Source organism: Carassius gibelio, chromosome B16 (genome assembly GCF_023724105.1).
Source record: "Carassius gibelio isolate Cgi1373 ecotype wild population from Czech Republic chromosome B16, carGib1.2-hapl.c, whole genome shotgun sequence".
In the NCBI taxonomy this organism is placed as follows: Eukaryota; Metazoa; Chordata; class Actinopteri; order Cypriniformes; family Cyprinidae; genus Carassius; species Carassius gibelio.
Window position 1 is genome coordinate 7,427,537 of NC_068411.1, and position 17,001 is coordinate 7,444,537.

The window sequence follows — 17,001 nt, forward strand, 5'->3', positions numbered from 1 at the left end:
ATATATGGTAATAATGGAACAACTAAGTAAATGTTATAGTATAATATTTTATAATTACTTTTTTAAATCAACACAAAAAGGCAATATAGTAAAATAACCATTATGTAAAAATACTACATTTATTTGTAGATATAATTTAGATAAAATTATAATTATAAAAATGCAATAATACATTTATTAACTAAATAAACACAAATACTGTAATGTTTTGTCAGCAAGAAAAAAGGCAATGCAACAAATACTACCTTTATGTAAAAATGCTATGTTCATTTGCATATGCAATATAGAAAACATGATTAATCATCATGAAGAATGGTAATAAATGAATAACTGATTAAAGATCTGTTTTTAAATCACCACAAAAAACAAACAAATACTGCCATCATGTATAAATATTATATGTAGCAGTGGAATACTGTTATAATTGCAAAACTAGTACATTGCTGTAATAGGTTTTTATATTAGTACAAAAAGGCACTACCAAATTACTGCCATCACATATAAATATTATTTAAATAACACAAATAAATATATATATATATATATATATATATATATATATATATATATATATATATATATATGAAATATTTTGAAAACATGATTAGTTATCATGAAATACTGGAATTATTTTGATGTAATACTGTAATTAGTTATCAAGTAAAATACTGTTGTTGTTGTTTTTGTTATTATTTAAGTTTTCATGACCACAATGCATATAGATTAATGACAAAGCAATTCTGTTTAACTGTTCCATCAACTATTTGGTTAAAAATGTCTTGAAAATCACTCGACATCAACTTGATGGCCTTTTGGTTCAGAGGTTTCGAGTAATTCTGAGTATTTGTGAAGAAGCCCTTCACGCGAGCCTAAATCTATGGAATGATATAATGGTCTGCGTCTCTTGACATCTTTTGCAGCAGAAACGTCTGCGCTTTTCTTAAAATGCAATACAGAACAATTTTGTTGTCAAGTAACTAACATGCAACGTTTTCCACTCGCACAGCCATCATCTGAAAAGATCTTTCTCTTCTTTAGAAATGTGATCGATAGTACACTTTCATCAGCTGAAGATGGTTTTAAGTCATGTCTTCTTCATTGGAGCATCAGTGCACACACAGAACCTTTATTTAGATCGGAGCATCTGAGATCAGATTAAACTGTATCCAGAAAATAATTCTATTACTAAATCTGAACTTTAGTCTGGATAGAGTTAACAGTTAAACTTTCTGATAAGAATTTGTACAATATAAATATAACCTATTCTAATGAGCTAATTGGTTTTATTTGTTATTATGCATTTAATCCTGATATTTGATCAAACATGTTGTAATATAGTGACCGTTTACAATAATGTTTCATTTTTAGCGTTAACTGCATTTTAACATGAACTAACAATGAAAAAACATATTAAAGATTAATAAATATAACAACAAATGTATTGCTCATTGTTAGTTAATGCATAAACTAATGGGAGCTTATTATAACGTGTTATCTTAATATCAATATTTTAATAGTATCAACATTAGCAGGGAGATTAATATTTTGGTTAGTTATTATATTTATATAGATGTGATTTGTGTGTGTGTGTGTGTTTGTGTGTGTGTAAAATTGGCTCAAGTCTACAAGGCTTTTTGAGATGTATTCCCATTAAAATGACTAAGACACGTACAAAATTGAATGACAAGTATCTTAACAATTTAAGATTTAAATGCCTGAGATATATAAGAGAGTCAGATCTTCATGCAGCCTTTAAACTACAAAGCATGTGCTTGTTTGATGCTGAAAATGGTTGTCGTTGAGTCTTTCACGTTCTCAGGTTTTAACACCAGTCAGACTTTGATCGGAAACCTCAGGAGGAACTGTGAGAAGATGCACCATTACAAAATGAAGCTTTTTTCAGTGACGCTAGAGGAATCGTTTTTTGGTTCCTCAAGTGGTTAGTTCTTAAAAGAACCATGCTTTTCTAAATGGTTCTAAATGTTCTAAATGGTGGTAGATAGTTCTAAAAATAAAGGCTCTTTATTGGCATCGATGGTTCCATGAAGAACCTTTAACATCTGTGGAACTGTTTCATTGCATAAAGGTTGTTTTTAGTTGAAAAATGTTCTTCACACTTAGAAAATCATGTTTTTTTTTTTTAAAACAGCACTCTTAAAAATAAAGGTTGTTTATTGGCATCAATGGTTCCACAACCATTCATGGAAATCTTTCATTCTACAAAAGGTTCTTTAGATTAAATGGAAAAAAAAATATTTTATTAAAGGTTCGAAACTGTTTTTTCTATGGCATCGCTGTGAAATTCCCCTTTTGGATTCTTTATTTTTAAAAGTGTGACTACTGAAAGGTTCTTTGGGGAACCAAAAATGTTTTTTTTTTTTGGACCTTTTGTGGATTGGAAAGGTTCTTCATGGAACCGTAGATACCAATAAAGTACATTATGAACCATCTTCACTCTTCCAAACTGCTCAAGTCAAATTTTCTTCACACAAGAACTGACTAAAAGGTTCTTTGGGGAACCAGAAGTTATTATTTTGGACCTTTTGTGAATTGGAGAGGTTCCATAGAGTTTTAAACCTGGAACATGGACCATGGAACATAATGGTTCAAATCTCTCGAGACCCATCTTTACTCTGCTGGCATCATATTCCTCACCTGTCTTCCCAGAGCCGCCCCCTGGATGTCCTCCTGCTGCTGCTGGGCGATGGTGACGCCCAGGACGAGGGTGTGCACGCCGCAGGACACGGCCGTGATCAGCACTATAGGGGTCAGCCGCAGCGGCAGCGTCAGAAAGGAGGAAAAGCTAAAAAACGCCTGCCAGCCCACCGTGTCGCTGGGCTGATGGAAGCGGGCGAAGTTCAGTCCTAGGTAACAGAAGTTCTGAGCCGCTATGAGCACCCACAAGGCGTAGGGCACCAGGCGGCGGGTCACACGGTCCGGGAGCAGACCGAACCGGCACAGCAGGTACAGCAGGACGTCCACCGCCAGCCCCACAGACGCCACGGCCACAGACGCCAGCTTATCACCGGTGTACAGCACAGCACACATCACGATGATGTAGCAGTCGAAGAGGGCCGCGAACACCACCAGCACCAGCAGGGTCTCGTGCCGCTGCCGCCGGAAGTAGGTCTGGTACAGGTTCTCCAGAGAGTCCGGCGCGAAGGTCAGACGCATGAACCGCGGCAGACACAGACAGCAGCCAGAGCTGCGCACGGTCACCTCATGGGTGCGTCCCACCGCCTGCCCGGGGTCCGAGGGCAGGGTGACCGAACAGTCCGCCGAATACTCCGCAGAATACTCGGGCTCCGAAAAGGCCCGGTTCCGGTGCATTCTGGAGAGCTGGATAGTAAAAGATGCTATAAAAACTACGGTTGTATTCACACCGGTCTTGTTTGGTTGGACTGAATCAAACTCCAGTCTTATTAAAGGGAGATGAGAGGGTCTGTATTACTTGCTATTGGAGAAAGCGTAATGGCTAACTTGTATCACGTTACAGCCTTGACGTCACTGAATGTCAGTCAAGAGTTTACAGATCCCATAGGAATGAATGAGAAGAGCTGTGAATCCCACCTGTCGCAAAAACTCAGTGACTTCTCTTAGAAAACTGCATTTTTTTCAGGGTGAAGTCTAAGAATAGTTCAATCAAAAATAATTGTTTAGTGTAAAACATGTTGAAGATCAGCAGAGAGGCTGTGGGTTCATTAAATGATAAGTCGTTTGCTCTAAAAAGCGTTGTCGTTCAGCGTAGTGAAGCCTCTTCTACATTGACATGCATCAAAAAAAGAAACCGGCCTCTGGTTTCCTTCCCCACGTACTGCCTTAGCATCAGCCCTTATGCTTTTTTGGCTAAAGGTTGCAGGCTTGCCTTCTAGAGGCTTTGCTCAAGTTCGTTTCCCCCCTTGGTGCAGCTCTTTTGGGTAAATGTGAACACAGCAATAGCACTCTGGTTCGATTCTGGATGAACCAATGAATGGATGAGCTTAGCACACGTGTGGTTTTGTGTACAGCTGGTTCACTTGTAAAAAAGGTGGTGTGAAAGCGAACTGCACCAAACAAACCAAAAAATAAAAACAACAACAACAATGTTGTATTTGGTCGAGACCAACACAAGTGAACTAGCACATTTTCCAGGTGTGAATACACCCTAACACTCCGAGCAGGTTTTAATGCATTGGAGACTGGAAAAACATTGCCTGGAAACGTGTTCACCAATGTCCAATCTTGAGATCAGATCTGAAGCGGTCAGCTGATTGTCATGCCTGGCATGTTTGGACACCGAATCAGATCTTACACGCATGTTTGTGGCATCGGCCCCCGCCAGCGCCTGGAGCACTCGGGTTGTGCTTCCGAACAAATGCCCCCAGCTAAACGCCTTTGTTTTTCTGAGATCTGCAAAGACAAGTCTCAGCAAGTCGACATGAAGGAGACAAGAAGAGCTGTTTACACATCCATCAGCCTCTCTGTTTCCAGTCTCGGGTCCAGTCTCGGTGTCCAGCAGCGCTCACGGTGGGTTTCCATGATGAACCCTCGCATGGATGAAGAACATCAGGACACAGGAAGGAAGCGAGATGTTTCGCCCCGGATCAGCATGACATCTCGTGACAAGCGAAATAAAACCCGAACGGCAGCTTAAATCGAGAAAACGGAGGCGATCGTGATCGGAGAGCGCATCTTGGCCTGAGACAGTGTGTTCACGTGCATCCTGTGCGGGATTCACGCAGGAAATACATGTTGCGCCCCGGTGCTGTTGGAAATATGGAAATGCATCTCACAATACAGCGCTACAGTCTTCTGTTATGCTCATCAATTGTGCATCCTCACACATTCGCTACTGGAAATACCAAAAGACGTGCAAATTAAGATTTTCGCAGAGGTTCAGTGATGAAAACGTGAATCTCTCTTCAGACTGTCCGTATTTCATGAAAATGCATCTGCGTTTATCCGTGTCGTATCCATAGCACGCTCCGATCTGAGGCTCCTTCGAGGATGTAAAGTGAGCCAAAGATCAAATCTCAAAATCAATCACATGAAAATCCACCGTATGCTCGATCCGAAGGCTTTTTTAACCAAAAGTCATTAATCACGCGACTTCCCGTTTCATGGATGAAGGGAGGTGATACTGACACAGCTTCAGTCCCGCTGTCCCGATCAACCAGACCTGACAAACCTGACTGCTCAGGGAGGCTGTGTCTATAAAGCCCACGGAGAGATCACTTTCTAAATGCAAACGAACGTGATGTCCGATTCGCGGAGGAATTTGTGTTTTGAGTCGGTTCTTACTAATGATTCGTACGAACCGATTCTTAAAGCTGTCGTGAATCATTCTGTTTGAATGGAGAAAGTTGTCTGAGTGAACCTAACATAAAGGTTACAAATGATCGCGTAAGTAACGCCAAACGCCATTTATAATTAATAATCGAACAACATTAATAGCAGTATGTAGGAAAATGTCATATTCCCTTCATCTATTCGACTGTAGGGGAGACGCTGCTGTCGTGTTAAAAGCTCCATCTAAAGGCAATGTAAGCTATTTATGTTTCTATAAAAACAAAAACAAAAAACAGCACGTTACGTACGGCGTGCGACTTTTTTTTTTTTTTTTTTTTTTAGAAATCTTTTCATCGTTGACTCGTTTGAATCGACTCACTAATACTAATGAATCAGACTTCTCCACGCTACAACCGAAAATTACCAATCGTACTATGGTGAAGGATCGCCGCATGAATATTCATTCGATTGTGCTGACGTATCTTTGGAAGCGTCCAATCACGCGACCTGTTTAATATTCATGAGCTCGACCTTCTCTATAGTAGGATCATAAATCCGCGTTGATGTCACCCCCTCACTTTCACACCCGCTTCCGTGGGCACGGATTGTGGAGCAAGGACAGGGCCAGTCTGTGTCAACAGCTAAAAATATGCAGCCCATCATATTATGAAAACATATTGGGATTCAAACTGGGTTTTCCAATGTATTCTCAACAAAACTGTCAACACTCTCAGTGTGAACAAAACGTATTACGACTTAACTTGCAAAATAATTCAAATTTAAAGCATAAATGCACATGTTTTAGGTTCTAGAACAAGGAATGAGAAGTTAGAAAAATCTTTGTAAATGTATAATACCCAACATACACAAAAGACCAATTTATGCCTGTTTGGATAGCAGTGGACCAGCTCCAGGCATGTTTAAAAATGATTTGTTTCATTTTTATGCATAATAACATTACATAAAATAGCATGTTTTCACTACTGTTAAAACGGACACAACTGACAGCGGAGGCCTCGGCTGACATCTCCTCAGGGTCATATTGATTATTCCACTGTAACCCTTTATTGAACAAGTAATCAATAGTCAGACAGCTGACCTTTATAAAGCATAGATAGAGCACATCAACATCACATCATGCCTGACAAACACATCACATCAGCTCACACTACTCAACCATGAATGTGACATCACATTATCACCGAGCAGGCGCTTCACAGGCCTCACGTCCTGACCGTGCCGCTCACGGTAATTAATATATATTCCCAGGCTCCTGTTGCTAAGTACACAAAGAGAACCTGAGGGAGAGCAGGAGCAAGGTAATTATTAAATTCGCTCTGCCTCAGAGGTTCACAGGGGAATGATTATCTAGTACTTCATTATACATGTGCAAGTTTGGGACTTTAAAGCTTCAGGGAGAAGCAGAGTGAAGAAACTGACCTTTCAGCTCCTCGTTTAGTCATTTTCTCTTCTGCTCCTCTTCTAGTACAAGCTCTGCCCAATTCTATGCTGATATTCACGTGATACGCTGTTTTATTGAAATAGTGCAGTATTAAACTGCACAAAGGGTCCTTGGGGGGCGAACAGTGTTAATATATTAGTTTCTATCACTGTGTGCTTCTGGGTTGTTGTGAACAATGTTTCTTAAATGCTGATGTTACTCCACGATTTCCCAGAAAACACAGTTTTGTTTTTCTCTCTGAAAAGGAAAATGTCAATAAAACTCACTTTGACAAAAATGTGCTTGTGCTTTTCATGTAATAAAGGAGGTAATAATTTCTAAAATACTTTTAAATAGTAAATTAAAAGTATAGTGCAAAATGCATGTCACCTGGTTAGATTTCATTATGTACTTTACATTTGCATATAACAGCACCACATTTTTTGCTACAAACATGTATTTTATGCATATAATTTGAATACAGATATTTTCCTCGAAGTTGCTTTTCAGCTTGATAACAGCTAAGAGTCTCAGGTTGCCACCTAGAGTAAATTCTAAAGCAATAATAGATTAATTAATGAATGAAATTCAATTTTATACAATTCTCATAATTTCAGTCAAGTTTTTTAAGTTTTTTTTTTAAAATTTTGATATTGTATTTTAATTATATTTATTATTTACTTAAAGTATTACATTTAATTAGAAATAATTTATTTTACAGGTCTGTTTATATAACCATTTCAAAATTGCACCATCTTTTAAAAAATGGCTTGGGTTGCCATCGACTGTAGAGTAGTAACAAATTTGTGCTGAATATTTTAGCCTAAATTCATATTTTGAATTAATATTTATATTTAATTTTTTCATTATTAATTAATTAAACTTATCAAATTTAAAATATTTTGCTATTTGCATTATGTAGTCATATTATCTTTTTTTTAAATAACTTTATATCGTAGTTATGTTATAGTTAAGTATGAAATGCAATTGAATTAAAGTAACTGATTACATTTTGTTTCACTTTTGTGAAATATTTATGAATTTCCTTATTTAAGCATTTCAAAACTGCACCACACATTAAGCACTTGATTAAAGTATGTTTATTTTACATTAAATGCACAAATCCTTCGGTTTGCTCCATTCAAACTTCCAGAAAAGCGTTATTATTACGTTCATTACGGTCGCGCGTCTGACGCCGTGCACGCATGCGCGTAGGATGTGACGCTCTGCTGACGTGTATCTAGGAAACAGAGGAAGTAGATGGTGTTTCTTTGACAAATCCAGTGGAAAAACACAGTGGCATGTCCACTAAACACTGGGATAACTGGAGCAAGAGCCTGGAGCGCGTCCACAGACACAGGTGCAGTTCCTCACACATCTCGCCCCTTAGAGAGAGTTCCGGAAGCGGATGTATCAGTGCAGTGATGCTTGTATCCCTCTGTGTGAAGGAGTCTCTCTAGAGCAGGATGTAACGTTACACTGTTATAATGTGTCTGGAAAACTGAAGGGATGAAGGTGCAGTGAATGGAAACGGAAACAGAATGGATTGAGATGTGTTGTAACTGAAGTCTATCTGTCTGTGAGATGCTATGCTGTCAGAAAGAAGTTTTTAAGACAGTCTTAAAACATGGTGGCCCCAGGTTTCAGAGACAGGGCTTAGATCAAGCCAGGGTTAAGCCACAGTTCAATTAGAACATTTAAGCGGCTTTTATAAACGTGCCTTCATTGGTGTGCATCTTGAGACAAATCGTTGACGCTTACATGTTCTTAAGATATGTCAGTGGAAATTTCTTTCATTTATATTACTGTTTAATCAATCATGAATGAGTTCTCACCCTCAGAACACCCCAGATGTTTTTGAGTTTGTTTCTTCATCAGGTTTCATCACTTGCTTATCAATGGATGCTCTGCAGTGAATGGGTGCCGTCAGAATGAGAGTCCAAACAGCTGATAAACACATCACAATAATCCACACCACTCCAGTCCATCAGTGAACATCTTGTAAAGTGAAAAACTGTGTTTATAAGAAACAAATCCCTCATTTTCAAGACATTTTATATGTCTCACATAATTCAGATGAGACAGCTTTTTACTGGAGAATGCAATATTATGGATCGACTTGCATTTCATCTGGAAGCAAAGGTTTGAAGTTCAAAAGGCATTATGTATGATGGATTTGTTTATTGCAAACATTCAGCTTGTGGATTATTGTGATGTGTTTATCAGCTGTTTAGACTCTCATTCTGACGGCACCCATTCACTGCAGAGCATGATGAAATTACCTGTACTTATTAAAATATATAAAAGAGTCATTAATAAAGGAAAAAAAAGTTATTTTTTATTAAAAAAAATTAAAAATTTAATAAATGAAATTGAAACTGGACACATTCTAGGTATGGAAATAAAATGTAAAGCGGCATTAAACTTTTATTGTTTTTAACTCTTGAAAACCACTTTTCTTCTTTGACCCAAATGCATTCATACAGAAAATTTGTACAAATTTGTGCACATTATATATACTACTACAGAAATACTAAGAGTTGTATGGACAATAATATTGCATTTTTTTGTTTGTTTTTTTGTCTGTAACAAGCAGTAACTTCCTTTCAGACCAGAGTCCAGAGATCACAGAGCATCATGGGTAAACGAAGAGCGCCTGAGCTGTACAGAGCCCCCTTCCCTCTCTACACTGTGAGAGTCGAGCCCCAGAGCGGCCTGATCCTCACCGCTGGAGGAGGAGGAGCGTCCAAGACCGGGATCAAGAACGGACTGGTACTGTCTCCAACAAAGATTCACAAATCACTCACATGGCCATCCACGTGAGCGACGCAGCCTGATTATATATTCACAGTTAATCAGTCAATGTAATTGCTTATTTGTAATTTATGTTCTTTAAATACTGTAGGATATATAATGTATTATTATAAGAGCACGACATAGAAGCAGGTGCTTTATATTCCCGACTTCTCTGAATTATGTATAGCCTTCACATAATCCAATAAAAAAATTCAGTCGTTAATGATTGTCTGTTGTTTTATAGAAAAATTATATTTGTTAAGAATAATAATAAAATATTTGATTTATTTAGTCATTGTTAGATTCCATCTAATTTAACAATTAAAATGCAATTTGGAAAATATTAAACAGAAGGCCCAAAATTTGGGAAAAGCTGCGCCCTCTACTGAACAGACACGGATTTATATTTCCTTCAGCCTCAGGCGTATTCATTTAACTTTTGGTGTGAAAGTTTTTTTTAATTTTTATTTTAATTAAAAGCAAACAGGCAAGCCCCGCCCATATATAAAAACTAACTCAATGCATTACTTTCCATAAAAAGTAACTAAGTAATGTACAGTAATTACCGTATTTTTCGGACTATAAGTCGCACCTGAGTCGCATCAGTCCAAAAATACTTCATGATGAGGAAAAAACATATATAAGTCATACTGGACTATAATTCGCATTTATTTAGAACCAAGAGAAAACATTACCGTCTCCAGCCGCAAGAGGGCGCTCTATGCTGCTCAGGGCTCCTGTAGTCTACACTGAAAACATAGAGCGCCCTCTGGTGGCTGTAGACGGTAATGTTTTTTCTTGGTTCTTGTCTCTTAGTTCATTTCTCTCGGTTCATGTCAAATTAATTTTGATAAATAAGTCGCACCTGACTATAAGTCGCAGGACCAGCCAAACTATGAAAAAAAGTGCGACTAATAGTCCGGAAAATACGGTAGTTACTTTTTTTTTATAGGGAGTAACGCAATATTGTAATGCAATTACTTTAAAAATTAACTGTTCCCAGCACTGATTACGGGATGTTTAGTGTTACCTTTTCGTTGCAGCATTTCCTGAGTCTGGATCTGGTCGGCGGTGTGCACAGCGCCACCTTGCTGCACACTCATGAAACAGACACGCGAGCCACCATGTGCATGTGTCTGGCTGGGGACATGATCGCCGCGGGACAGGACGCCAACTGCAGCCTGATGAGGTTCAGTCAGCACGCAGCCAAACAGGCGAAGAAACCCGCAGCCAAAGATGGTCAGTAGAGGATAACTGATGAAGTAATGCTCCTGCAGAACCACTTTCATGTCATCTTGTCCTGTGACACCTGTCATCAGGGGCTGGAGATAAAGGTGCAGCCAGGAAGAGAGGCAGGAAAGGCCAGAACGGAGATGGAGGAGGAGGAGGAGATGTGGCGCAGATGAAGGAGGATTCTCCTCAGGTGCTGGTGGAGGATGTTGGAGCGGTGCAGGCCGACCTGAGCCCGCAGGACCCCTGTGTGAAGTGTGTGCGCTTCAGCTCTGACCTCACGCTCCTGCTGAGTGGCGGAGCCGACGGTTTCGTCCGAGTGTGGGAGGTGAGCGTCTCCCGTGAGTCTGTGTAGCTTTCATCAGCACTGTCCTGGTCTCAACTCGTCTCTTCTCTCTCCAGTTCCCCTCTTTGAAAGAGAAGTTCAGCTTCAGAGCTCACAAGGACGAGCTGGAGGATATAGACATCAGTCCTGATAACAAGGTGAGTCCCGAGAAGATTTGTTCTCGTTATTAAGAACTGAGGAAAAGCAAGTGCACAATTAAGAACCGCCTCTCTGTTGTGAATTTTATGCTGGTTGTGTTTTTTCTTGATGTAGCACATTGTAACAGTTGGCCGTGATTTCGAGTGCAGCGTGTGGAGCGGCGATCAGCTGGCCGTGGGTTTGTGTTGGCATGAAAACATGCCTCAGATCACAGAGAAGATGTACCGCTACAAGTCATGCAGGCGAGTCGTGCACTTCCTGACAGCTGCCGCTTTTCAGAAATAGGCTAAACGTCAATTTTTTGTCCATTTTTGTCAACAGAGGTTCAGGGAGTCTGGGATCCGTAAGATTTTTTAATGTTTATTAAAGAAGTCTCTTCTGCTCACCAAGGCTGCATTTATTTAATCAAAAATACAGTAAAAACTGTAATATTGTGAAATATTATTACAATTTGAAATAATAATTTTCTATGTGAATACATAGTAAACTGTAATTTATTTATGTGATGCACAGCTGTATTTTCAGCATCATTCCTTCAGTCTTCAGTGTCACATGATCTTTAGAAATCAGAATAATATGATGATCTGCAGCTCAAAAAACATTTCATACTATCAGCAATGTTGAAAACAGTTCATTTTGCTTCATATTTCTGTGGAAACCATGATATATTTTGTTTTTCATTATTCTTTGATGAATAGAAAGTACAAAAGAAAAGCATTTTTTTTTTAAAATGGTAATATTTTAATTTAGAATATATATATATATATATATATATGAATTAAAATATACATAGTTTTAAATTAAACACCTTGTAAGAGAAAAGCTGTGTAGCATTCTTCTTCCAGTGAAAGAGTCGTCTTGTCTGTATCTGGAGAGAAATATGCCGAGATCAAACACTGTTTACAAGCCAAAACAGTAAAAAAACAAAAACAAGACATGGCTCTATATAAATAATAATAAATTTTAGGGATGTAAAGATTCACTCGACTCATGATTCGATTCATGATTTTGATTTTTCGATTCGATACACAATATATTTAAGACAAATTATCAATTAAGTGTGTCCTTTTATTATTGTTTGGACAAAATGGTGCATGTTTCTTTGTGAAATTTAAATATACCAATATAATAATATACTAATATAGCACTTGCATGTTATTGCTCTTTTGTTGGTTCTCCTCATTTAGATAAAAGCGTTTGCTAAATGACAAAATTCAAATATAATGTAAAACAAATTTTCCACATAGTGATGTAAAGATATGGGGGAGTGGCAGAGTCTTAACTTTGATAAAGAATAACTCTTTGGATTTGAGACTTAAGTCTTTGCAACTTTACAGATCTTCTTCATGCACCAAGAGCTTGTACACTCCAAAGAGAAAGGAAAAATTGAAATCGCTTCATATGAACCCTTTAATGCTGGATTTGTTTCTTGCAAACACGCAGATGTTCTCCAGATGTGAACTGATGGACTGGAGTGGTGTGGATTATTGTGATGTTTTTATCAGCTGTTTGGACTCTCATTCTGACGGCACCCATTCACTGCAGAGCATTATTATCTAACACATCTAATAGTAAAAAAAAACATGATTGGCGTCACTATATCTGTACATAAATAATGAGACACCAAAATCAGCTGGTAATGGACCAGGAGCTGTCATATTTGCTAATGTTGTGTCATTATGTTCTTGCTCAAAACCAGGTTTGCAAAGGTAGAGGACCAGAAAGATGCTTTAAGACTCTATACAGTCCAAATCCCCCACAAACGGGACCGCAAACCCCCTCCGTGCTACATCACCAAATGGGACGGTCGGGCTTTCCTGCCGCTGCTCACGAAGCCTTGTGGGAATGAAGTTATATCTTGTCTTGCAGTGAGGTAGATGGGGATACGTCTGCATCTCTCATGAGTTATTCATTGTTGTGGTGAATCATCCTGTGTTTGATGGATGTGTGTGTGTGTGTGTGTTATTATTCCTCAGTGACTCTGGAACATTTCTTGGTCTTGGAACGGTGACGGGGTCCGTGGCCATCTTTATAGCGTTTTCCCTGCAGGTACAAACAGCAGAATCACTGATCAGTGACATACAGCCAAAACCTGTTCAGCTGCTTTCATAGGCTTAGCATTTTAAGGCTGAAAAATTTCAATGTGCCAAATTCTAAGGCAGCATTGATTGATTGATCACAGTAATATTGTGAAATATTGTAACTGACCGTCTCTTCTGATCGACCCTCCAGAAATTGTACTACATCCAGGAAACTCATGGCATTGTTGTCACGGACCTGACGTTCCTTCCTGACGCTCCTAAAAGTGCAGCCGTGAAGGGGAATAATGAAGTGGTCATGTTGAGCGTCGCGGTCGACAGCCGCTGTCAGGTGCATGCCGTGTCCAACCGGAGTGAGTATGATGCCTTCAGATATATGCATTCAAACCAACTTCATCTGCATACATGAAAACAACAAACTGCATGAAATGAGCCCTAATGTGGATAAAATTCATAACTTTATTTTCACTAATCACTGGGATCAATAATGGATGCCAAAAAGGACATTTCAAACTCACACACAGAACACCAACACACCACGTAAAGCAATATGCACTTAGTGTGTGTATATATATATATGTGTTTATCAGCCATTGCGCAGTCCTAAGAGCACATATATATATATATATATATATATATATATATATATATATATATATATATATATATATATATCACTAAGCAAAACATATTCTCCCTGTATTGTTGCAAAATATAAACTTTATTATCATCCTGCTCAAATCTGCTAATTGTGACTATTATCAAAGTCTTTTTAAGACAAGTCATGTAACTCAGTGGCCATCTTTGAAACGCCTCTTGGGCATCCAAGTGCAGCTCCTATCTCGGGAAACATCCAGTTCTCCAAAATTGTTCACTAAGTTTAGGATTAAATTTCTTATTTGAAACCAGTATATTTAAAATCACCAAAGCAATATGACAACAACTGTGTCGTAAATGTTGCTACTTTTGCTCGAATAGCGTTATAAAAAGCGTATTCCTCAGGCTAGATCAGGTAGTGTGCACAGTCCTAAGAGCACGTCTCCGAGCATTGACTGTTTCTTAGCAACCGGGACACTTCTAACAGCAGCTGCAGTGACCCGCTGATTTTACCGATTAGTGATTGGCTCTTTCATTCAGAAGGCGGGACTTCCTGCAATTGCGCAGATTTGAGCGTTGCATTTTCCCCGTTCAAATCACGTCTCGGGGATTCTGTAGTCTTTGCTATTAAGGCATAAAGATAGTAAGGTATTATGAACATTAATGTCTGCTTTGAATCAATGTTTATCGTGAAAAGACCTATGTAACTACTTTGATCTCAACTTTTAAATTCAGCTCCCAGAAATACTGGATTCTGATTGGTCAGTCAAGCCCTTGATGTTTTATATGGCATTAAATTGTGTCTGATTGTTGTCTTTTCGGACAGTTTTTTTTCATTGTAACTTGTATCTCTTGTGCGCTGTATATTGCGTCAGTAATGCGGTTCTATTTCTATCTCAGGGTCATTCCCGCTGTGGCTGGTGCTGTTCCTCTGCGGTCTGATGCTGGTTGGACTGATTCTGCTCCTGCAGTCTCTCTTCCCAGGATTCATTTAGCGTATAGCCTATCCATTCTCACCATCACCTAAACATGACATTTTATATCTTAATGAGTTGGATTGATGAAATTGTTCAAATCAATTGGAAATAATAATGGAAATGGGAATGACGGTGTTTAGCATCATGTTTTTAACTGAAGTATCATCTCTGGAGTGTGATTTTGAGCTCTGAATTCTTAGGGCATGACGATGAAGATCCTGAAGATCCTGAAGCGCTCTTTCTCCTCATCGGTGAGAGAAATGTTTCAGGATCGTTGGAAAACGACTGGATTTCCTCATATGGACGGCGACTGCTCCACCAGCATGAAATGCCTTTTAATGGAGAAATATATATGCAGGGAATTTCAACAGTGGATTGTTTTAAATATTTAAAACCATGTAAAAATATAAATCTAGATCTGAGCAGCATATGCTGTTGTCCAGTTATTTATGTTATGATCAGCATGTACTGTAGTTTTCTACAAACTAACTGACAGTCCTCATATGTAAGTCGCATCCCATTGTACTTGCATAATCCAAGATATTTCGGAGTAAAATCTGATGTTTAGGGAGAAAGCAGTAGGATGGGATTGAATTTAATCCATTGGAAATTGATTGGATTGTGAAGCATGGGTGTTATGTCATGCTTAGTGGATTTGTGACGTCATGCAAAAGGGAAAGTGCTTCAGTAAACAGATTACAGAGCCAAACATTTCTCTGTTTTGGAAGAACAAACGATGAATCATCCGAATAGTCCAGTTTGAAGTGACTGGTGTTTTCATGCGCTCCACTAGTGGACGCCATTGCATTGTGTTTATTAAATATACAGCACTGTTCAAAGTGTGTCATTCCAGACAGACTGGATATAATAAGTTCGGAATTACGAAACTGTATAATTAACAAATATGATATATTTAAATGCATGACATACAAGTTTCAATATAAATGACATTATATTTGAGCTTATCGTAAACGTTTACCAGTACATTTGGCAGTAACACATTAACCGCATTTCAAAGAAAATGGAAATAATTATGAAATCACACACGAAAGAGTCCGTAAACACACTGACGTTCAGCTAACTGCATTTAATGTCAATTTAAACTAGAATACACTTGAACTCAATTGCAGATAACATTCGGATGAGCGTCAGATGTTACATTAGTATATTATTTTTTGTTATTATATATTATAGATAAGTTAACAGTATGCTAAAGTGTACATTTTCATATAGATCTAGGCAGAATCTGATTTTACCAAGTGAGACATGTTCCTGGGACAACATCGTTGTTGACCCTGGAACAACATTGTGATTAACCAATCAGATTTTTAGAACCAGTTTATAGATTTTGTGAAGTTTATGCTTAAAATCAGTGTTTGGTGCTTGTACATCAGCGTCATTCATCTATCATTTCCTCTGATTTTAGGGATTACTCATGGTTAAGGTTAGGTTTAGGTGTAGGGATATGGTTAAGAATATATTTTTGGAGTAAAATGTTGTTCCAGGGTCAACAAAATATGTTGACCTAGGAACACATCGAACTTGGCAAAATCAGGACGTGCTAACTTTAGGACTTGAGTTCACTTAGAACAACAATTTCTGAACTTCTCATTTCTGGAGTAGTTTATGTGGAATAGAGTCGGGTTTTGTAAGTAAGACGTGATCCTGGATCTGCATCCGTGTTGATCCAGAACAACATTCCAGTCAAAGACCAGCATTTAACATTTGAAAACAAATTTAACTGAAAAAAAGAAAACGTATGCATCTTTAATGGAGTTCTGGAGTTGGGAAGAGATGATCTTTCGATGTGATGTTGAGGGACTGGACTCCAGGGAGAGTTTGAGGAACAGAGAAACATGCACTGGAGGAAACAGCGGGAATTTTAAATCAGCTTTTGTCCAATAACTCTTCCGTTCAGGTAAAACAACCATCCCACCTCTTTTTCTCTTACAGATCATTGAGACTGTCACAGAGTTTGTCATCCTCAGTCCTTTAGGTATTTGTGAGGACTCAAACAGTTGTCCACGTTTAGTGCCGGGAACAAAGGGAGAGGGAGATTTCAATAGCTGGTTGACTTCAGAAGAAAGCTGGATATGGAGCGGAGTTAATCCAGATTCCTTTAGAACTGAATGCACCACCATTTACAGCTGGACACCATGACACTGGGCC

At 38.5% G+C, this 17,001-nt stretch overlaps 2 protein-coding genes across 8 annotated transcripts in view; one reads left to right on the forward strand and one right to left on the reverse strand.

The window, feature by feature from the left end:
- LOC127974391 (adenylate cyclase type 3) overlaps window positions 1-5,390 on the reverse strand; it is a 28,167-nt gene extending 22,777 nt beyond the window's left edge. The window contains exon 1 of one of the 2 annotated variants that reach the window (XM_052577603.1): window positions 2,656-5,390. In XM_052577603.1, coding sequence (XP_052433563.1) covers window positions 2,656-3,330 — 675 coding nt within the window. In that variant the 5' untranslated portion in view covers window positions 3,331-5,390. The remainder of the gene's footprint in view (window positions 1-2,655) is intronic. The other variant, XM_052577602.1, reaches the window with a different exon arrangement.
- Window positions 5,391-7,901: 2,511 nt separating this feature from the next.
- Window positions 7,902-15,541, forward strand: LOC127975365 (prolactin regulatory element-binding protein-like). 6 transcript variants are annotated; one of them, XM_052579377.1, is made up of 11 exons: window positions 7,902-8,069; window positions 9,306-9,481; window positions 10,549-10,744; window positions 10,825-11,063; window positions 11,138-11,218; window positions 11,334-11,461; window positions 12,919-13,092; window positions 13,196-13,268; window positions 13,452-13,611; window positions 14,756-14,851; window positions 15,033-15,541. In XM_052579377.1, the coding sequence occupies exons 2-10, from the start codon at window positions 9,347-9,349 to the stop codon at window positions 14,848-14,850; spliced, it is 1,281 nt and encodes a 426-aa protein (XP_052435337.1). In that variant the 5' UTR covers window positions 7,902-8,069; window positions 9,306-9,346; the 3' UTR covers window position 14,851; window positions 15,033-15,541. The 6 variants fall into 6 exon arrangements, with proteins under 6 accessions (XP_052435337.1, XP_052435336.1, XP_052435339.1 ...); XM_052579375.1 differs by lacking the exon at window positions 7,902-8,069 and adding an exon at window positions 8,206-8,224 and having other exon boundaries at window positions 9,320-9,481; XM_052579376.1 differs by having other exon boundaries at window positions 7,903-8,069; window positions 14,756-15,541.
- The last annotated feature ends 1,460 nt before the right edge of the window (window positions 15,542-17,001 follow it).

Excerpts from the sequence above, each read along its gene's own strand:
- LOC127975365 (XM_052579375.1), top strand. Across the intron at positions 10,745-10,824 it reads GAAACCCGCAGCCAAAGATG|GGGCTGGAGATAAAGGTGCA; the intron begins GTCAGTAGAGGA and ends ACCTGTCATCAG. Across the intron at positions 13,093-13,195 it reads ATATCTTGTCTTGCAGTGAG|TGACTCTGGAACATTTCTTG; the intron begins GTAGATGGGGAT and ends ATTATTCCTCAG.